Here is a 22,529-nt window from a genome sequence, read left to right as displayed (position 1 = left end):
GAAATAAACACCAGGGAGTCAATGTCAAGGGCGTGCTTGCAAGAGCAGAGAAATCAAGTGGCCTTAAGCCAATTAATTAGCTGATTTTCTTGTTTAATACAGAAATAAGAGTTTCCAGCCGGTAAACAGAGCAGGCCATTCACAACTGCCTTTAAAAGAAAGAAACTCCAGCAATAAAAACCTCCCAAGATTCCCACCTTGTTTTCTTGCGTCTGCATGTTGCACTCAGGGCTGTCAGGGTGGGTTAGGGCAGTTTATTGCCCTGCAGGTGACACATGAGGGCCTCCGGGGGTGACCGAGCGTCCCCTGCAGTGACAAGGCCCGGCCGCGGCACGTGTGGGGACAGCGCTGGCCACGCCCCCTTTCCAGTTGGCCACGCCCCTTTCCCGCTCCGAAACCGCCCCCTGAGCTGCGGCTCCGCCCCCAAGCGCCTCGCGCGCCTCTCATTGGCCGGCGGCGTCGCCTCGCGCGCACCGCGGCCTCCCATTGGCTGCGGGTGCCGCTGTTGTTGTTATTCCTGTTATTGCTGCAAACAGGAGCGGGGCGGGTGGCGCTTGTCGCCGCCTGCTGCTTCTGGCCGGCTTCGGTCGCCTTTTATCACCTTTTATCACCTTTCATCGCCTTTCATCGCCTCTTATCGTCCCTTACCCCCCCGTATCAACTCCCACATCTCACTGCCATCTCTTTGCACCTTTTACCTGTCCCCTCTTGTCCCCGGTCATTGCCGGAGCTTGCTCGGTGCCTGCCCGGGCCATGTCACTGCGCGGTGGCCGAGGGCTGGCGGCCATCTCCCCTCTGCCCTCCCCGGGCACGGCGGCGCTCACGCCGCTGGGGCTGGGCAGGGCTGACCCGACGGGCCCGGACAGGTGAGGGTGTAGCCGGGCTGGCTCTGTCCCGGGGCTGTGCCCAAAGACGATTTTGGGATCCCCTCTTTCAGCTCCTGCCCTCGCCCCGCCGGGGCCAGAAGGGGCACCGGGGGCGCTGACATTTGACCGCCCGCAGGTACCAGGACACCCCAAGGAGGGGGCGCGGGGCGCTGCCCTTCCCATGGCTCTGGCACACGCTGTCCCCGGAGCCGCTGGCCTCGGACTGTCCCTGGGGCTCGGTGTCCTCGCAGCCCACGGATGCAGGTGAGGGATGGGGCAGCTCCGACCCGCTGCAGTCCCCAACCGCCCCTGGCACTGGGGTGGTACCGAGGATGTTGGAGAAGGGTCGGGGATGTCTCGGGAGGGCTTGGCCGAGGGGCTGAAGGCTACTGGGGGGTGATGAGCCGGTGCCTGCAGTCCCTGGGGCTCAGCCCGGAGCCGCCCCGCTGGGGACCCTGCTCAGGGTGACACGCGGCATTCCATGCGGGACCGCTGCTGCCAACGGCGCTGCCACCCGCCTGCCGGGGAGCTCCCTGCCCGGCCCCATCCTGCCCGGTGTCCTGGGCTGGGGCCAGCACCCCGATCCCCACACCGGGGCTACCCTTGTCCCTTGTTCCCGCAGCGCTGGGACCGGACTGCCACACACAGCAGAACTCCGCAGCCGCGCAGGAAAAGTGAGTGGCCCCATTCCCGTGTCCCCCCGGGACTCCCCCTGTCCCTGTCCCTGCCCTGCCTCTCCCGAGCAGAAGCGCCCGCTCTCAGCCTGCCTGTTGCCCCCAGTCTGTGTCTGGGCGGTGACAACCTGGGCTGCTTGGGGAGAGACGCGGGTGCCACCCCCGCTAAACCCCATCTCTACTCTCCCCACAGCTTCCAGAAGACGATCCCGCAGTTTGGCAGAGCTCTCAAAGAGTAAGTGAAGGGGCTCTGTCCTTGCGGCAGGACATGGATGCTGGGCTGTCCCCGTGCCCAGGCTGTCCCTGTCCCAGATCCAAGAGCCAGGCTGTCTCCGCGCCCCTCCTGGGGTCCCGCTCAGGCCGTTGCTGTTCCCTCAGTGCCTGCCCCAGGTCCCTTTGTGGGGCTGTGACAGCCCTGGGGAGCTCTTGCCCTACCCTGAGTACATAGGGGACAGAGGTGACAATGGCAGAGGGGTGGGACACAGCGGTCCAGGACTGCTTTCATTCGATCCTTTCCTTTCCCGGCTCTTGCAGCAGGAAGTTTCTTCGCCAGGGCATCCACTCCTTGCCGGTAGGTGCTGGAGGCTGTGCAGGATCCTGCCGAATCCCTGGCCGAGCTGGGAAGAGGAGGATGGAGCTAGGAGAGGGGGCAGGGCTGTGCAGCACCTCTCACCCCCTGGCTGTCCCGCAGCAGTGGCAGCTGGAAGCCAGCCCGGTCCTGAAGGATATCTCCCAGATCCAGGTGCGCAGGGACAGAGTGCGGCGGTGGCAGAGGGAGCCCGAGGATGAGGTGAGGGGGCAGCGAGACCTGGGGGGTCAGGGAGGGGGCAGAGGGGTGCTGAGCCTGTGTCCCCCCCCGCCGCAGGAAGGCTTTGGCCCCAAGAAGCTGCAGAGGCTGGGCCAGCGGAGCCGGCTGCCCGCTGGCCATGGGGCTGCCAGGAGAGACCCCCTTGCCAAGAACCCTTCCCGCACACTAGAGCTGCTGGTGAGAGAGGCTGGAGGACTCGGGAAGGCACCATGGATGGGTGATCCTTGGGCTGGACACGTGGGAGCTGCCGCCACAGCCTCCCCGAGTGCCCTGGAGTCCTGTGGATGTGGGAGATGGGCGGGCTGGGGGGGTCATGGGGACGCCCTGACTCCAAACCTGGAAGGCGCTGGGGGGTGGATGGACCTTGGGTACGGGATCCATCCCCGCTGGGAGTGGGAAGCACCTGGCGGGACTTGTCCCTTTCACGATCTCTTCTGCGTCTCCTCCAAGTCCCCCCAGCTGCTGCCCTGGCAGAGCGATGCCAGCGTGCCCAAGGGGACGGAGAACGTGGTGACCATGCCAGTGATGAAGGAGGAGGAGACAAAGCTGGTACGTTGCAGCCTTTGGCAGAGGATGGAGCCCTGCAGTCCCCACTGGGGGTCTCCAAAGGGGGATCTGGGGCCGAAGGTCCGTGGAGTGGGGCTGGCTGGTGAGCAGCACTAGCCCTGGTGATGGGGGCTTGCAGACCCCCAGGCAGCAGCACGGGCTGTCCCCACAGCGTCCGGGGAAGCACAGCCAGTGCCGACAGCTCTTCCGCTCGCCCTCGGTGCCCGGCAGTGTCCCCAGACCCGCCGTCAAGCAGGGACAGCCCCCGGACAGGGACGCCCCTGTCAAGGCCAAGCAGCAGAGGAGAGTGGCTGGTAGCCCTGAGCAGGAGGCATCGGTGGAGCTGGTGGGTGATGGGGAAGGTGTGGGGTGAGACCCAGCCTGTCCCTGGCAGGACTGGGCCATGTCTGTGCCAGAGCCTCTGCTGACACATCTGGGGGTGTCTCTGGTTGGTGCTTCCACAGGGAGTGGAGCTGGAGCCTTCCAGGTCTGCCCAGCTTGAGGAGATCGAGAACCTGCTGGCCAACGATGACCAGGAGCTCATTGGGGATTTCTCCAAGGTAGGGCCATGAGGATGGAGCAGGTCTGGGGGTGCTGTCTGCATTAGTCTGAACAGGGACCATCACTGGAGATGCAAGAGCCCAAAGCCAGCTGGTGGCACTTGGCTGGGGACACGGGGCTGTGACTTCCCAGCCTGCAGCCCCTGTAGTGCACGAAGAGCCCCATCACTGCTCCTCTGGTCCATGCCCGTGCCACAGCCGCGTGTATCTGCTCCTTCCCCTCCCGTGGGTGCAGAACTGAGCCTCCAGACCACTGGGGGCTCCTGGGCTGGGGGGACAGGTGCCACCCCCGGGAGGTGACCCTGGGACGGGGATGACCCCACAACCTGTCTCCTCCAGCCTCACCTGCTGCCGACAGTGGAGGGGAAGGACCAGGGCCTGAAGTACATCTCCCCTGGCACGGTAAGGGGACAGGGACCCTTCCCCAGCCCTCCGAGGGGCTGCCTGCCTGTCCCCCCCCCCCGCCCCCGTGTGTCGCCCCTTGGTGACGTCCTCCCCCCGCAGCTGGCGGCGGTGCTGACGGGGCACTTCAGCAGCTTCATCGAGAGCAGCATCGTGGTGGACTGCCGGTACCCCTACGAGTACGAGGGGGGCCACGTCAAGGTCAGAAGCCCCACCCCGTGCACCTGGGGCTGGGAGGAACGGGGGGGTCCGAACGCCACCCACCCTCAGAGGTGCTGAGCCCTCCACGAGGGGTTGAGCATTTACCCAGGAGGGGTCTGAGACAACCGGGATTCAGGATCCCCCAGGATTTGTTGAGTACTCTCTGAGAGATAAAGCAAAGATACAAAGCTCCCGGAGAGGAGTAAAGCAGCTCCCCCAGAGGTACTCTGAGCCCCCAGAGGGCTTGAGCAGCCCCCCATGAAGGGTACAGAGCTGCACAGAGGGAGCAGTCCCATGAAAAGTGCCAAGTCACCCCTAAAGGGTTGATTCCCAGCTGGAAAGAGGAGCATGATGGTGGGGGAGGCTGGGGGGCAGCATCCTTGGGTCCCTGCAGAAAATGAAATGGGAGGCAGACGGGAAAAGGTGCCTCCTGTCCCTCCGCAGGGCGCTGTCAACCTGCCGCTGCAGCGGGACGTGGAGGAATTCCTGCTGGAGCAGCCCATCGTGCCCCTAGACGCCAGCAAGAGGGTGATCATAATCTTCCACTGCGAGTTCTCTGTTGAGCGGGGCCCCAAAATGTAAGCGATGGGATGGCGGGGAGCGGGGAGGAGGCCACACTGGGGTCTGCCAGCCCCCCGGATACACCCGGATCCCCGCACGGGGCTGATCCCGGGGTCTTTCCCTGTGGCACAGGTGCAAGTTCCTGCGGGAGAGGGATCGGTCCTGCCACGAGTACCCACGGCTGCACTACCCCGAGCTCTACGTCTTGAAGGGGGGGTACCGCGAGTTCTTCTTGCAGTGCCCGGTGAGCCCCGCCCGGTGGCCCCTGGGTGGCAGGAGGGCAGGAGGGGGCACAGGGCGGTGGGGAGGGGCAGCTCTGGCGCTGAGCACCTTCCCTGCCATGGGAGGGGATCTGCAGGGCCGAGGGCGCTGGGTTCGGCCCGGGATGGGGGCTGACGGAGCCCTGGGTTGCAGGGCCACTGCGAGCCCCGGGACTATCGGCCCATGGAGCACCCGGCGTTCAAGGAGGAGCTGCGCAAGTTCCGCGGGCAGAGCCGGCGCGGCCGGCGGGCGCTCTTCATCCGCGGGCGGGACCTGTGAGCATCCCTGGGACCGAGGAGCGCTGGAGCTGCGATTGGAGGAAGGGTTCCCTTGGCCGCGGATGCGCCAAGGCTTGCTCTGAGATGGTATTTAGTATTAAGATTGGTTTTGTGTTTGTTTACTGTTATAAATATTTTTTTGTCATATAAGTATTTTTTATTTATTGTCGTACACTTTTTTTTTTCATCGTTATAAATACTTTTTTTATTGTCATAAGTATTTTTGTGTTTATTGTTATAAATACTTTTTTTTGTGTTTATTGTCATAAATATTTTTGCGTTTTTTGTTATGAATATTTTTGTGTTTGTCTGTTGTTATGATCTTTTGTTGATTACAATCTATGTTAATAAACTCCTGTTGCAGGACAAACCCGTCTCCTGAGCTCTCACTGTCCACACACACCAGGGCGCTGCAGGGGTCGGGGACGGCTGGAGGGCTCTGGGGCTTTGGGGACAGGGACAGCTGCTGGCAGGGGACAGGGCTGGAGCTTCCCTGGGGTGTGGTGGCTTCCCCAGGGACAAGGTGGGTGGGGCAGGGGCGAGTGTTGGTCCCTTGGCTGCTGCTCCTGCATGGTGGGGTGGCAGCACGATGGCCCTGGACCCCCAGGGGACCCTCTTTCCTGGGCATGCTGAGCTTGGCAGGACCCCTGGGACACTTGGGGTGGCTGTGGGACCCCCACAGCCAGGATACTCTCTTTTCTCAGGAGCTCTCCTGAACTTTGCGGCACTCCCCTCAGGGCTGGGACATTCCCGAAGGGAGCCTGGGCTCAGTTGGACTCCCAGAAGTGTGGTAGCCCCAGTTTGGGGGTCAGGGCTCATCAAGACACTCAGGAGCATTAACCCCTCAAAATCTGAGACCCTCCTGTAGTGATTACACCCCCTCTCCACGGGAACCCCAAAGTAATGACACCCCTTGTGAGCGGGGCTGGGCTCATCAGAACCTCCAGGGCATTAACCCCCTCATCCCTCTGCCTGGGACCCCCAAAGTCACCCTCCTCGTAGGGGGGGTGGTTCTGGCCTTTGCAGGACCCCCCAGGGCTGTGACAATCATTTTTTGGGGGACAGGGCTTGGTGGGATCCCCATGGCTGTGGGACCTTGGAGGGGTGGGTGTCCTTAACATGAGGGTCTCCCATTCTGTCCCTGGCAAGTGGCCACCCAGTGCCAAGTGCTTTGGTCACCCTTGGGGCACCTGTCCTCCCCTCCACTTCCCCACATTCCTGATGAGTTCCAAAATGCTCCAGGGGGGCTTTTCCATGTGCCTCCTTCCCCAGCTGGGTGACAATGACCTGGTTATTGGTGTTGGGCCTCACCTTTGCTTCGGTTTTGCCCCACGAGAGAATCCAAAAATACCCCAAATCCAAAAAGGCCCCCTGGCTCCCCATCTGTGCCTCCTGGTCCCCACACCCATGTCCTGCTCCCTCTCAAGCTGCTCACGGACAATCCTATTTTAAAAGGAGGCCAGAAATCGGTTATCAGAGTGTTACCAAGGATGCTGAGCACTTCTGCACCCAGGGTGGGACTGCACATTTACTTGATGCCCATTTCCAAATTGTACTGAAGACTGGCCAAGCTGCTCACCCACCTGGAGCTTAAAAGGTTTCCAATTTGAAGGGTATACACAGTACATTAAATTTATTTTTCTAGAGATGATGAACAATTTGAAAAATTAAAATTAGTGGTACAAAGCTCCAAACCAAAAGCTTGCTATGATGTAGTAATGCCTTCAATTACATAAGGAAAATAATGGATGAGCCTGAAGCAAACTTCTGGAATTCTTAATTTCTGCAGACCAGAAATTTAGTAATTCATCTTTGGCCATACCTAGCATCTCCTCTGAGAAATAATCTCCATTCCCTGTAGTACTTGAAGCCCTGAGAGGCTGCATCCCTGGGCAAATACAGTGCTCAGAAATAATTCATACTGCAGATGATTCATGTTTTCAAAGAAAAACCTTGCTAAATATTGAACCACACAGGAAAGCTAAAATAAGACACAATAACTGTTAATGGGCATGGAATATTTATCCTTATTATTGCTTTGTAAGAAGTGCATCCATAAGAGCAATTTGCAGAACTTGCTTGTTTTGAAATACATCAGGTGTGCTCTGCCTGCTGACATCTCTGTATGACCTGTGCTGCTGGATAGTGGTGCTGTGCTAAATTTAACTTTCTTATCACTGAACAAAGAGAACCTATATATATATTTATAAATAGTTATGGAGCTTTTCCAGGAAATTGTTTTGCAAAACCACCCAAACAATTTTTCCATATAAAATGACACAGCTGATGCCATGGTAATGCACATGAATTACTGCACAGCTGCAGTCTTAGATGGGAATTTTACTTTGTAATTTCTCCTGTTTTTTGGCCACTAAATCATCTCAAAAAGGCAAAAAGTGAAGGAAGGAAGGAAGGAAGGAAGGAAGGAAGGAAGGAAGGAAGGAAGGAAGGAAGGAAGGAAGGAAGGAAGGAAGGAAGGAAGGAAGGAAGGAAGGAAGGAAGGAAGGAAGGAAGGAAGGAAGGAATTCCCACTATATTCAATGAACTGATAGAATATTCCTGAACTAGGTTATTTCATATACAATTCATCTATAAGAATTTCATAAACAGTGTGTTATTTCCTTAATTGTCAAGCACTTCAACCCCAATACAGTAATTGTGTTTCAACATTTCCCAGAGAGGTGCAAAAAATGTGAATACAGAAGTTTTCGGTTTTTCCCCCCATCAGCTGTAGGGAAATCATTAAGTGATCACCCCCACAAGTTTAAGGCTACATCGACCTCTTGAGGCAACACTTCACAGAAAACTGTTCAGTGGAGTTGCAATATAAGTGGTGGGGGGTTTATTTTTTTTTTTTTTTGTTTTGTTTTGTTTTGTTTTATTTTGTTTTGTTTTGGTTTTTTTGTTGGTTTTGGGGGGGTTTTTGTGGTTTGTATTTTTTTGGGTTTTGTGTTTTTTTTTTTTAATTTCTCTTGTAGAAAGCTGTGTTCCTTAATGTCATAAAGGTCACCTTAATGCACCACTAAGGCCATACCTTGAGAGGAAAATGTCTCTGGCAGATTGGATATAAATAATTTCAATGGTGATTTATTTTTATTTTTTCCTCTTCGAAAAGACATTTGCTACTGCTTTTCATGGGACAGCCATGGAAAACAATAGAAACTTTGCTTTTACTGCATATGCAATAGATGCAGACGGCATGAGAAGTCTCTTTTTCAAAATTATTGATTACTTTTTCAGCTGAAGAAGATAGATATGTTTCTCCCCCTCAGTAGCAGAGGAAGTAATATTTTATAGTTAAATCTTGCTGATTTCAACTAGATGTCACTCTTAGTAATATATACTTTTTTTTAAAGAGAAGCACTTATTAATGCTAAAAAATAAACAAACAAATGATCAAAATAAACTTCCCAAATAAGAAACAAACCTCAATCAAGGAACTAGATTATCTATATTGATAACAACAACAACAACAACGATTCAAATAAAACTCAACTACTTTTAGATTTAATTTCACTGAGAGGAAATACAAAATGGTCAGGCATCAAGCAGCCTCTCTGACAATACAGAAACAAATGACATCAGTTTTCATATTCACAGGGAAAAATACAAAAGCCATGTGTCCTGATTAATATACCATGAAAACACATGTGATACTGGTTTTTTGATTAGTTTGAATGGTTTTTGTGCCAGCCAGGTACTCAAAGCCCAGAAAAGGCCCTTTTTCAGGAAAAGCAGCCAACAAACCCTTCCAAGCCATAAAGTGCTTTCTTTACAGCAGCCTTCTCATTTAGTGAAAGGAACTATTATTGTAATTGTAAAGCCACAGGAAAATAATACTGTTATTTCACACAATTATTTTGGCTGTCATTATACTTAAAAAATAATATACTTCATATACTTCAAAAACAATTTTTAATAGTACCTGCTTAAAGCATAAGGTCAATGAAACTGACCTGCCTGGTCAGTTTTCTCATCCAGAATTATCCAAATTCCCTCACGCACTGGAAAAGCTGGAGGAAAAGGCTTCCCACACCTGGAGCCATTTTGTGAGAGAAACAGAGGAGCCAAGCTTCCAAGCCTTGGGCACACAGCACCGGGGAGTTTCACAGGAGAGGCAAATTCCTCTCTGACACCTCCCTCTTCTGTCACCCTTCTCATCACAGCACGGATGGGAACCAGGGCTCCAGTTCAGAACTTTCCTCCAGGTTCCAGCACGTGGGTTTTGGGTACATTCATCTGCCAGCAATGCCCCAGCACCCCAATTTCAGCTGCTGAGCAGCCTCCTAAAATGGATGTTTGTTATCAAAAAGAGCGTTTTCAGCTTGTACAACTTAATTATATTAAATTATGATGCATTAGTAGGATGTAGAGGAACATTTTAGATGTGCTAATGGTTGTTTTCTATTAATGTGCTCTAATCTTTGGAAAAGTCTTTCCCACAGTGTTCTTTAACCCTCTAAAAGCTGGAAGTATTTGATGTTATATACAAGGTGCACTTAGAAGAAAACCTGCTGTTTGTTCACAATCTGAAGGCATGGGTTAAACATTAAGTTATTACAAAATATCCTGTGACCTGTTGAAATATGGTGGTGGGGAAAAAGGATAATATCAAAGCAAATTAACTTTCAATAAAGTAAGTGTTGCCACAAGAGTTTTGCTGTCACACAGTACATTCCCTCACTTGTAATTATGTAGGACTATGTATTTAATTGTTAATTTCTTTAACATTTCCCTTGAAATGCTTTTGTGCTCCCCAGCTACATACTCTGCTGCCATAAAATAATGATGATAATATTGTATCACTAAGTAATTTTTCATTACAGAGAAGCATGTAGCACCACGAGAAATGGGCAATATAACCCAATATAACACTGCCGCCTGTTGTGAGGTGGCTGTGAAATACATAACACACACACTGAGTTTATGCAGTATTAGCTGGAGTTTATTGATGTGTGTTCTCTTAAATAGGGGTTTTGTCATGGCCAAATTATCTGTGCAGCCATAGACCAGCCATGGCTGCCACAAATAGCAAGTAAAATCAATGAGTATGATAATGCTTCATCATAACCCCGTTTTAAACACGCTGCTGACTGAGTAATTTTGACACGAAAACAGCATGACCGTAAATGCATATACCCTGAAACTCAGTGTGTTTATTCGAGCAGTGTCACAAAGAAGCCAGGAAGCAATTTTCACCGTGGGCTGCCAGCAAGACGGATTTCTCTGCAGGATGCTGTGCCCAGACCAGTGCTGAAGAGCAAGCTTTCTGTGTGGTACCCTTGGCCAAGTACAGCCGGGAAGGCACAGTTACAAAAGGTTTTGGGCTGCCCACAGCTCCCCTTAAGGACCTGCACCCAGTGTTAGGCTCAGCTCTGCAATATCCTCCATAAATAATTATATTTGCTTCAGCTTTATGTGCGTTGACACATACTTATTCTTCTGGGACGCTTTTGGTCTGCTCTTTACCCTATGCATGATCAGGAAACCAAACCAGACCTGCTCATTTTGCTGCAGATCCTTGCAAATTGAGTTTTCTAGGACTGCTGGATCTCACTAACAGCTCAGAGCTCATCAGGAAATCTAATTTAAAGTCCTGGCAGTGTAAAGCTGCTTCCCATAGCATGCAGGGATACTCAGCAGTCCCTGGATTTTTGGGACTGAGATGAAGAAATATGACTTTCAACCCTTTTGTAATTCTCTTTTTATCCCCCAGGTTCACACACTCTGAATTTTGCTTTTTACCTTTTTACCTTTACTTCAGTCGCTGGAGTCCTAATTTTTTCTTTTCTTTGAACACACAGGAGGTCTTCATGCCACATGTAAAACTCAGTCTGGGCTTCTGCTGACAGTTTCCTTCTCCATTATCTGCCTTAAGTCTCTTCTGTCCTCCACACTCTCCCCTAACCCATTCCTGGTTGTGCCTTCCTCTCTTTTCTGCTGTCCCATCATTCTCCAAGGTCAGGTCCATGGCCCCAGCCTTGCACACTGTGTACGATCCACACCTCTGCTTCACCCACACCTTCCCTCCATGTCACTCCTCCTCCATCTCACACCTGAGGTGTCACCTCAAGTGACACCTGGTCACCTGGGGCTGTACATCCCAACTCTGCTCCTGAAACCTGGGACGAAGTTCCCACATCTCTCTCTCTCTCTCTGTCATTTGTCAAGCCAGATATAAAATCTGTCTGTCTCACAGATTAAACATCACCTGAGCAAAAGGAAAAGAAGAATTGAAGCTCTCTCCAACTCTGGCTTGCCCTGATAGCAGGTGGTGAAATATATTGAAATCTCTGCCCTGCCCATTACAAGATCAGTAGATGGCCACGTAGTTCTGCTGCTATTTTAAGCTTTAATCTCCTCGGTTTCTGCTGGCAACAGTGAAAGGGGATGCCACCTCCTTGCACATCCGTGCTGCAGTTCCTCTCTCTGTGGAGGAAACCAGTGGTACTACCACTCCCTACAAAATGTCATGGTGGGATTTTCAATTGCTCTTGGCTCTGACCCCCTCAGAAAGCAAAGTGGAGGGCAGAAATGCTTTCAAGTACTTTTGACCATCTCACCTTAAAACTACTTGAGCGAGGACTCTTATGTAGGGTGGGTTTGAGCTTCACTCTTCAAATACGATTAAGGTGGAAATGGAAGATGCAGGGTCACTTGTTAGCACTACATTCTCCACAAGGCAACAAAAACATAAATAGAAGCAGCAATTTGTCTACATTCAATTCAGAGGCAAAACCTAGACTCAAGTCTTGTGGTGATGTGGCAGAAGCCCTGGGATTGTGCAGGTCATGTCAAAGCCAGCAAAAGTGCTTGCAATTTCAAACCCTCCATCTCTCTAGCTTGTCTTTGCTCTTCTTTGACAACGTTGCCCAAAAACTTCTATGGCCCTGAGCAAAACCGCAGCTACTTCAGAAGAGGACGTGCCCCCAGGAGGATGGGGTAAAAACGCTATTAAATATAAACCCCGGAGTAAAGCCAGTGACTCATTTGGCCAGCAAAAGGCAGGCTTTTCCAGCCAGGCACGGGCGAAATCGCCTTCTCCTGGGGCCGGGCAGAATGACGGGGACACAGTGCCATCAGCTGGGCACCTGCAGCCACCGGCCCAGCGCTCTCCCCGCCGCAGGCAGGGGCTCCACACAGCCGCATCTTTTCCCTGGAGAAGCTCCTTGCGGCAGACAAGAGCTCACGCAGAGCCTGTGCCTGCCCTAGGTGGGGAGGGCAAGCCAGCCTGCAGCACAAAACCGGGATTAGGAGGTCTTGAGCCCATTAAGAGGACAGCAGCTAATCCTTGGTGCGGAGGAGCTTTAGGGATCTTATGTCCTGCAAGGTGCACCCCACCATCCACCACCACTTTTTTTCCTGGAGGTTGGCATATGTGCTGATTTGGGCTGAGATAGAGTTAATTTTCTTCACAGAAGGACAGAGCTGTTTTAGTTCTGCGCTGAAAACAATGTTGATAACCCAGGGATCTTTTTTTATTGCTGAAGAGGACTTGCACAGCACCAAGTCCTTCCCTGCTTCTCACACTGCCCTGCCAGCGAGGTGATGCACAAGGATTTGGGAGGAGGCACAGCTGCGAGAGCTGTTCCCAACAGACCAGAGGGATATTCCAGACCATATGGTGTCGGGGTCAGCACGCAGAGCTGGGGGGAGAAGGAGGAAAGGGCTGTGTTTGGAGTGATGGTATTTGTCTTCCCAAACCACCTTGATGGTGCCCAGCTTTCCTGGGGATGGCTGAACACCTGCCTGCCCACAGTGAATGAATTCCTTGTTTTGCTTTCCTTGTGTGTGTGGTTTTTCTCTCCTTATGAAACTGTATTTATCTCACCCCATGTGTTTTCTCTAATTCTCTCCCCAGTTCTGTTGAAGGGACAGTTAGTGAGCAGTTGCATGGGGCTCCTTGCTGGCTGGGGTTCAATCAGTGACATCAGTGGTGGTGGCCCTGGCCCTAGCAGCAGAGGCAAAAGCTTCTGCCCACAATTTGCTTAGGGACCTCTTAAAAAGTAATGGGAGGTCCACGTGACAAGCTGGAGAAACAGAATTCCTTAATCTTTAATGGCCAGAGGAGTGCAGCTGACTGTACAGCCCAGAAAAGTGCAGACAGCCTTGAAAACCTCGTTAATTATGCTCCCTCTCTTCCAAATCACAACTGGCCTCTCCATTGGAGTTTGCCAGCACATCCCTCCCTGAAGGGGAGAGGTCTTATTTTCTCTTCTCACCTTCTGCTTCCTGAAAAAAACAGGCAGCTGCAGACCCTTTTGCCCAGGTGTGCTTGCTATTATGCCAGGTGAAAAAAACCTCCCTTTCTCCTTTTTTCCCCCTTTTTTTGTTGCCTCTGCTCCTCTGCAGTTTATCTCTTCACTACCTGTCTTCTTTCTCTTACTGGCAGGCTGCAGGGCTTCTCAAACCTGGTTTTAAAATGTAAAGTGACTTCTGGACTGTGTGGCTCTGGGTCAAGCCTTCACAGGCAGTGGCTAAGAAAATGTACTTATTCCCTGCTCTCTGACATGGGTCAAAGCTTATTCCAATAGGTGCTTTGGCATGAGAGGAGCAACTTCAGAAACTGACAAAGTGATGTGATTTCAAGGACTCAGGCTTCAACTTCACGGGTGGGTGACTCCTGAACAATGTACATGTGGTGGGTCTTTTTGTCTCTTTCCAGCAGTTCGCATGAACTGCCCATGTATGCGGGCATATCCTGTTTATGCAAATATATCCTCTCTCCTGAAGAGTTTATCTCTCTCTCTCTCAGGGGTTGTTGAGGCAACTTTTCAGCCTGACCAGTCAGGATCTCTCTGAGAGTCACACTCCCACTACCCAAGTCTTCAACTGCGGGGACTGAAGCCGTTTCACAGCACACAGTGAGAGAGGTCAGAAAAGAAATAAATTCACAGTAGTTAAGTGAAATTGAAGTCCAAACTCAACTGAACAGGATTCTTTTGAAACTTACCCAACAGAGTCAGTAGTAGGAAATGACATTCACAGCAGGGCAGCGTCCCAGCCATGGCACAAGCCTTGTCAAGGCACTGCTGTGTTACCAGAGCAGCACAGGGCAATGCATGGCATGAGCAGAACTGATTTCACTGAGCTTGGATATTCCCTTTTATCACTCCCACAGCTCGTGTAATTTAATGCCAGGCCAATTTTCAAGGATGGAGAATGTCTATTTTCTTTCAGTCCTTGCTACCATGAGCTCTGTATCAACTTGTGGCACTGAAGGGTTGTTTTCTGCAAAATATGCAGCACCTATTTCCCCTGCAGCCACATGCAGTTTTTGTTATCACTTTACTGGTCTGAACAAGACTGTGACTGTCCTAGGGTGACTTTATGGTGCTTGTATCCCCAATCGTGTGTCCTGTTTATGTTTGGTATTATGTCCTGTGCTTTCAGGACTGACTCTGAAAGTGAAGCTTTGTTTTGTCTCGTTATCAGCCGGCTCACCTCCCCCATGGTCTGTGTTTAGGAGAGGCTTGCTTGCTTTTGCTCCTACTTTTTTTGCTTTTGCCCTTGCTTTTTAGTTAGTTCAGCTAGGCAGTCCAATTTTTTCTCTGGACTCTTTTTTTTCTCTCCCTTTCCTGAATACCATCTGAACCTGTTCTGGATGAGGACCTGGGAAACACCAAGGAACACCAGGAGTCTGCATTCTGTGACCTGCAGCAGCCATTCCACAGCGCCAGAGACTGAGAACTGGGCGACCACTCGCCGGAGAGACTCTCTGAGTTTGTCATCCCTTCAGAACAGAGAAAGAGTTTTTTGTCAGCTGGTGTTGTTGTTTCGTGCTGGGAGTGTTTAGCTTGTTAAATAAACAGGTTTTTTTCCACTTCTCTCTGAGGAAATTCTTCTCGAACCCGGTGGTTGGGGGGAGGAGTTGTGGGGGTTTGCTTTCTGGGGGCTCCTTCCAGAGGTTTTCCCCCAAATTTGCCCTAAACCAGGCACAACTCTGAGTGTCTCTGTGATACCTCTGGGGTCATGGTATGGAGTGGGAGCTGAGAAGTTTTCAGAATCACAGAATCACAAAATCACAGAATCACTGGGTTGGAAGAAACCTCCAAGATTATTAAGTCCAACCCATGCCTTAACACCTCAACTAAATCATGGCACCAAGTGTCTAACTCATTAGCTTAGATATGGTGCTCTGTCATTTCTGGAAATTTTTTTATGCAGATAATAAACTTTGTAAGAATACAGGGAGTACCAGGAGTGTGTACAGGTGTTTTCAACAAACCCACAAAATTCATCTGCATGGAGCAGGATGTTTATGTCCTCTGGGAGAGGCTGTGGTTCAACACCAGGTTAGAAATACTCTCCTCCAGCAGATACAGGGCTCCTGTGGGGCAGCCTGTCCTGCATCCATTGACTTCCCAGATATCTGTGCTTACAGGAATCAGGTTTCTAACCAGGCAAACAGCAAAACTTCCAGATCCAAGTTGCTGTGACTGACAAAGGAGATGCTCCATGACACATTTATTTTTTTCTTATTTTTGCTTCCCATCAGAAGAAATAGCCAAAGTTTGAACCCAAGGCTGCAGGGAGCAGGGGGGAGAGAGATAGCACAGACACTCTGCTACCTGGTACAGGATGTGTTCTTAAAGGATTCAGACTCCAATTTTTCCTGTCACATTGATCATATGAACCTGGACTTGAGGAGAAAAATATTTCATCCCACCTATCCTGATTTATGATGTACTAAGTGATGACTGAGGATTTTACATCAATCTCACTAAACTCTTTCCCTCCCTCCTTGCAGTTCCACTGGAGACACCTTTGCCACCGAATTACAGTGCTTTAAATCATAAAAATACTATTTTTAAAGATTCAAACCCTCATTTGACACCACATTTATACTGGGCATGAAGGCAGCACTAAGGGAACAGTAACTAAAATCTCAGGGTTTGGTTTTTTTTGTCTCATCCCACAAGTTTTCTCACTTTTATACTTCTGATTCTCTCTCCCATCCAGCTAGTGGGGCAGTGAGTGCATGGCCATGTGATGGCTGGTTGCCAGCTGGGGTTAAAATTACAATATGTGTATAAAACTAGAAAGACAGTGGATTTTAATGGGAATTCCAGGGGAGAAAAATCAGTTGCTCAAGTCTCAGAAGACATTTTACTTTCCTCCCTTCCTAACTGGAAGACTACTAAAAAAATCCATGAAGAATCAAAGCTCTACTGTCCTAAGTATACATACATAACACACAGCTCTTATCACAAAGCTGTGCTTGTGTGCAGATTTCAATTTTAAATAGGTTCAGGGCCTACTGTAGAAACAATAAAGCAGATTTGATAGCCACAGCCTTCTCTGCGTGCACATAAATAAAACCTTAGTGTTTCCTTCAGTGCAATGAAGGATTCAGAGAGCTGAGGGAAAGCCTGTTTTCCTCTGTGCACAATCCTCTGTTCTGGCTGTGCAGCAGAACCCTCTGAGAAAGGCAGCAGAAGCTGTTAGTGGGGAGCAGGGAACTTTAAAAATCTTGTTTTCTTGAGTTATGATAGAAACACTGCATTAATTGCATCCAAAGACAACGAGCCACCAGCAGAGTGACTTCTGAGGCTTTGTTGTTCTTCAAGTTAATGAAGTGATAAACAAGCATTGTCATGATCTCTTAGTCCACCCACAGTGACTCCCTGCTGTGCAGCCCAGTCATTTTCAGGTAGTTTGATGAGAGGGAAGTCTTTATTGTTCTCAGATTATTTCATGCCCTAAACACAGAGGCTTCTCTGCTGCTCCACCGATCTCCCTCTGGCTGGCTGGTTGTGCTGGTGGCTCCTGGCCTTCCCAAAATAGGGACAAAATCGGGAAAAAGAAGAAAAGAATGATGCATCAAGAAAAGCCTGCACGAATGAAGAGCCTGCTGAGGCAGTTTGTGACTCACTCCTTGATTTGTCCACTTTTAGACGCCCACAAACAGTAGGGCTCCAGGTCGATGGTTGTGGGGTTGGTTTAACCACTCCCAAAAAAGGCCTTTCCAAAGTCACAGTGACCTGGAGCTGCACAAGGAGAGGGGTTAGTTAGTGCCACAGCCACTCTGAATTGCATATCAGCAGCTCTAATGTCTGCAGCAGCTGCCACAGGGTCCAGCCATTCTTGTAAGCCAGCACAAAGGAAATTTACTGTGTCATCAAGGCCTTCTTCCTCCCTTGTTATTTGGTTCCTCAGACAGTTTTTGTATCATTTTAAACTACTTCCAAGCCTTCTTCCATACAGAAATGCAACAACCTGCTGCCTCCTCCTCTCACACTACAGAGATTTATCTGGTACTGCAAATAAACCTAAGTGCTGCTGTCCGGCTGTTGTTTGAAGAAAAGATAAACACAGCCTTATCTTATGACTGAAGCAGCAAGAACAGAATGTCAATATTCTATTTCTTGTGAATTTCAAGATAGTAAGTGCTTTTAGGAGGTGGCCAGGTGAGGCTCTTAGTTTATGCTTCAGGTGTTAAGTGTAAGGAAGCACAATGTTTGGTGGCAGAAGAAAACTGCTCTGGGGAAAAATCCCTCCTTAAAATCCTAACCTTTGTTTCAAAGAAAAAGTTTATAAAGAGATTAATCTAATTCACCACCCTGCATGGAGACAGATTGAATGCAACTTGTACTTGTATTATTCTGTGGTTGCCCAAGTTGGTCCATTATTGTTTTAGAGGCCTGAAGTATTTCTTCCTCCTGTAACTTCTTGCCATTGTTTCCTTTGGGTCTCCTATCTGTGACATTTCATTTTGGCCCAAAATACACTAAGAATGTTAACTTTGAAGACATTCTTTATCCCCTCTAGCACCACCCTCAGAGGGATTAATCTAACCATGCTCTGTGCCAGTGTGGAGCCATTCCCCCTTGCCCTGTCACTCTAAATCCTTGTAAATTGTCTCTCTCCATCTTTCTTGTTGGCTACTTCAGGTGTGGGGATCTGGTCTTCCCAGAGCCTCCTCCTCTCCAGGCTGAACAATCCCAATTCTCTCAGCCTTTCCTTGCATGAGATGTGCCCCATCCCTCTGATCACCTCCTCTGGACTCGTGCTCACGAGTACTAAAGGAACCCACAAAACTCGACACTTCCCCTGCATTTGCAGTTTAGAAAGGAATTTGTGGTTGAATCTTCCCACATAATCCAATCAGGAATTAAGAAGTGGACCTACAACTGCAGAAATCAATTTAACCAATACAGTGAAGAGGGTTTCAGTGTTCTGGTACCCCTGGGTGTCTGGCCACAGGCACTATTTCTGACCCAGCTGCCTCCCAGGCCAAGAGATGAAAAATCCCTTTGAATTTTAGTATTTTGTTTCTAAACAGTTTTGGAGAAAATCTTGATTCGTGGGCTCATGGTCACGCTCAGTGTCCTCACCTCTGGACAGCCTGAGGCATGGCATGACCAGATATGATTTCCTCTCCTTGTCTTCTGACTGGTTGCAAATCGAAACTACAACTGCCAGCCCAGGTTTTAGGCACTTATTGGAAAAAATAAGATATCAAGTACTTGGAAGATAACATGATTATTCAAGCTGCAGCAAGGCCCAGCCTGGTGCCAGTGAATGGAATCCCAGGAGGTCTCTGGATGGAGCTGGGAAGACTGGAGCAACGCTGCTGCTTCCTCTTGCCCTGGATTTGTGCAGTGCTGCTGACAGAGAAGGCACAGTTGTTGTGGGAAGGGACTCACAGAGGCAGAGATAACTTTAGAGAGGCATCCTTCGCCACCTTCACTAGCAGGCGACAAAATCTCCCCATGGTGATGGATTTCCACACTGGAAGTGGGCTCCTATTGCTATGTCCATGCCAAAAGTGCTGCATTTTAATTCCAGCACAGCATTAAGAGCTGCCAGGAAACCACACTGCACTTCAGCCCAGTTGCTGCATGTCTGCCAAATGCCATCATCACGAAGCTACTATTCCTTTCCAACGCCACAGCTTTGGAAAAAAAAGCAACCAAAAACCAAAAACCAAACCTCCTAAGATTGGATTAGTGAGCTGTGATGTAAAGCAGAGCTACCTCACAGAACATCTGACCTCACACAAACATCATGGAACAATGTTCAGAGAAGGGAATGGAGCTGGGGAAGGGTCTGGAGCCCCAGGAGGGGCTGAGGGAGCTGGAAAGGGGCTCAGCCTGGAGAAAAGGAGGCTCAGGGGGCCCTTGTGACTCTGCACAAGTCCCTGACAGGAGGGGACAGCCGGGGGAGTCAGGCTCTGCTCCCAAGTCCAACTGGACCATCCAATGCAGGGGCATCTACAGCAGGTGACACAGGAATATGTCCAGATGGGGTTTAGATGTCTTCAGAGAAGCAGCCTCCACAAAAGTTTGGGAAAAAAATGACATTATAGATATGTAATATGTGAGAGAATCTCCTAGGCAACTTCCAAAGCTCTTGGTCACTTAGAGCTCGAGCGTTTCAAGTGCTGAGCACAGGTAAATTGCATTGCACAGTAATTTCTCACACAGCTATCACTCCAGGAACACAATTTTGACAGCTTTTTCCATGCCACTGTTATTATCTTTAGGTCTCTTCTTTCACCTCTAAATAATTCCCTGCACTTAAGCATCATTATTCCTTTGGTTGCACAATTATGTCATTCCCTTAAAATCCATGCTGTACTTGGGCATGAAGAATACACTGTTGGATGCAGCCACTCTTTTAAAATTTCCTTTTAAACCGAAAATAACAAGTAATGAAAATAATAAAAACCCACAAACTCTCAGTGTTGTCCTGTTACACAGCAGTCACGGAGACCCCAGGTCAAAAGCAACTTCTCCAACTTGCCAGAGAAAGTTCAAAGGAATATTGGTGGATGAGCTGGTCAGTGCCCTGTCACCTGCGGTGGAAAAGTTGAGGTGGAAGTCCTGGAGTTAAGTTTATGTCACTGGGTAAGGAAGGAGCCAGTTAATGGATGTTTACTTTTGAAAGGAGTTTTATCAAGGTTGGTATGGAGATGAGAAGAAAAGAAGATAAGCAAGAAGAAGATCTGCAGCTGGGAAAAGTGTTTATATAAAACTGTTGTGAAAAACAAGAGGCAGAGATAGTTTTGGACCAATGAACGTTATGTTGATTTATTACAACCAATGACTAAAACGTAAACTTTGTAGAGGGTATAAAAGACATCCGCCTGTTGTAATAAACCGATATTAGCCTTCTGAGTTGTACTGTGTCCACCGCAACAACGACAACTGGGCACCACCAAGACGAGTCTGGAGGTTTTCATATGGATTGGAGGTATTTACATGGATCGATGAGATGCCGTCTCGGGGCGAAAGGAACAGCACGATCCCCGCCGCCCACGGCCCGGGCCGCGGCCGGAGCCGGGACCGGGATTCGAACCTGCGGCCGAAGAGCGGCGGCGGGCGCGCAGGCGCGCGCAGGCCCGGTGCGCGCGGGGCGGGGCGGGGCGGCGCGGGCGCTTATCCCGCGGGAGCGGCGGCGCCGGGAGCGCGCCCCGTATCCCGCGTCCCGCGTCCCGCGCCCCGCATCGCGGCGGCCCTGCCGCACCGCGCCCGCAGGCATGGACGAGGAGCGGGTGAGTCCCTGCGGGGCAGCGGCTGCGGGCCGCTCGGGGAGGCTGGCGGGGCGTTTCCCCGGAGATTCCCGGCGCTCGGCCTGGGAAGAGGGGCGGCGCGGGGAAGGGATGCTGGCGGAGTTCTGGGGGATCCCGGGTCCGCTTTCCTCCTGGATGTGGCCGTCTCTTTCTGGAGACGTTCCGGTGTCACCTGCTCCTTGTGAGCCTGCTCTGCCGTGGGGGTTGGACTCATCCCTTCCAGCCCTGGCTATTCCGCGGTTCTGGAATGAAGTGCTCTAGCGGTTGTAGAGCTCTTTCACTCTGTGTATTCCTGTCATAAGTAATTATGGTGCGTCCATAAGCCCTTCTGTTTGCCATTGATGTAATCCAGTGTTGAAGGGAGCTAACGCATAAAAGGGTTTTGTTGGGGATTTTTTTCGCTGCTTTTTTGTTCTGGTTTGGTTTTCTGGGGTTTTTTTTTTTGGCTGTGGTTTGTTGTTTTTTTTGGTTTTTTTCCTCCTGTGGTTGCTGCCCTGTAATTTCCTCCTTCCCTCGCTTGCCATCAAACCCCTCGGGGAGCGCCTACCCAAGCGCTGGGGCGTTCTTGAACAGATACCCCCCTACAAAAAGTTGTGACCCAGACTCTTGGCTTCCAGTCCATGGTTGCTGAAGGGCTTCTCTTTCTGTGTTCTGTGGACACTGTGCTTTTCTTTTGTGTGTGTGTGGCCTGAGTAATTTGGTGATGATAATGGCTTGAAATGTACAGATCAGTGTAATTTTCTCTTGCTAAAGCCAAGCCCCAGCACTGTAGGAGTTACTGGAAATTACTGAGGAAATTAACTGTATCCCCGCCACAACAGACCTTGCTGTGAGTGAACAGTGGGCAGCCCAAGGCTTCAGCAAACCCAGGTCTTCATCCTAAGCAAACATCCTAAATCACAAAACACTGTAATTCTGTGTAACTTATTTTACATAAAAATTATTTATGCTAATAGCAGAAGCAGCTAATATCTCTGAAAGTGTGCATTGGAAGGTGAGATGTGAAATGCCATAAGAAGTGTGCTTCTGGAAGAAACTCTGTCAATTTGGGTCAGTCTGTCTTTACCTGCTCTATGTGAGCTTTTTTCCCTCTGGAGGAGGAGTAAATGGGGGCTGCCCCTGCTATGGGTGCTCTAGGTGGATGTTTCAGAGTGGGGTCACTGATTGTATTTGAATTCCAGAGGTTCTGAATACAGCAGTAAAACTGCAGTAGATCTTGTATTTTACAGTACTTTATCTACCAATTTGGTAGAGAAATTGGTAATGTTTGGTAGAATAATTTGGTAGTGTCACCTGTACTGTACAAAGTTCTCCAAACTCTGGCAACTTCACTGTGTTGACAAGTGCAGGAGTTTAAATTAATGGAAACTAAGTGAACATGTCCTCCTTGAAATTTGATCTGGATATGAAGGTTATAATGTCTCGTGATTTTGTCCTAGGCCTAGGGCTGCTTCAGAAACCGTTCTGCATGCAGTCAGCTCATGAGTCTTCAGTATGATCTTGAGCAACTTTGTAACTTGCTTCTTATGCAGAAGTGCCATGATTGTTTAATTTATTAAAATTTAGTTTTTATGAGGTGCCTGTCTGCTTCAAGAGGTGCCAAGTCATGTTAGTTACTTACTATTCAAAGGTGGGCATTCTGTTTTTATCTACCTGGCAAGACTACAGACTACATGTTGTAGGGCATCCCTTTCTTTTTCCTGTCCTTTTCTACTCTTCATCCTTCGCTCATCCACACTCTTGCTTTTCCAGTGGCATGTTTGTTTCTTTTTTTCTTCTTTTTCCCCAGCAAAGTGCATTAGATTCAGAGAGTAAGATTAGGACACAGAAAGAAAGGGCAGCATGACACTCACTG

At 49.9% G+C, this 22,529-nt stretch overlaps 1 protein-coding gene across 2 annotated transcripts in view; it reads left to right on the top strand.

Annotated features, from left to right (window-relative positions):
* Positions 1 to 536: 536 nt before the first annotated feature.
* FSD1L (fibronectin type III and SPRY domain containing 1 like) overlaps positions 537 to 22,529 on the top strand; it is a 44,322-nt gene continuing 22,329 nt past the window's right edge. Inside the window, exons 1-13 of one of the 2 annotated variants that reach the window (XM_088155896.1) lie at positions 537 to 866; positions 1,003 to 1,130; positions 1,489 to 1,540; positions 1,734 to 1,775; positions 2,075 to 2,111; positions 2,232 to 2,330; positions 2,406 to 2,897; positions 3,067 to 3,240; positions 3,359 to 3,454; positions 3,794 to 3,856; positions 3,959 to 4,057; positions 4,502 to 4,635; positions 4,751 to 4,862. In XM_088155896.1, coding sequence (XP_088012022.1) covers positions 754 to 866; positions 1,003 to 1,130; positions 1,489 to 1,540; positions 1,734 to 1,775; positions 2,075 to 2,111; positions 2,232 to 2,330; positions 2,406 to 2,897; positions 3,067 to 3,240; positions 3,359 to 3,454; positions 3,794 to 3,856; positions 3,959 to 4,057; positions 4,502 to 4,635; positions 4,751 to 4,862 — 1,641 coding nt within the window. In that variant the 5' untranslated portion in view covers positions 537 to 753. Of the gene's footprint in view, positions 867 to 1,002; positions 1,131 to 1,488; positions 1,541 to 1,733; positions 1,776 to 2,074; positions 2,112 to 2,231; positions 2,331 to 2,405; positions 2,898 to 3,066; positions 3,241 to 3,358; positions 3,455 to 3,793; positions 3,857 to 3,958; positions 4,058 to 4,501; positions 4,636 to 4,750; positions 4,863 to 20,525; positions 20,657 to 22,529 lie in introns of those variants that run through there. The other variant, XM_014883858.2, reaches the window with a different exon arrangement.

The sequence above is a fragment of the Sturnus vulgaris genome, chromosome Z (assembly GCF_052056855.1).
Source record: "Sturnus vulgaris isolate bStuVul1 chromosome Z, bStuVul1.hap1, whole genome shotgun sequence".
Lineage (NCBI taxonomy): Eukaryota > Metazoa > Chordata > Aves > Passeriformes > Sturnidae > Sturnus > Sturnus vulgaris.
Note: the sequence above shows the minus strand (reverse complement) of the source record. Positions and strands in the feature narration are given on the sequence as shown.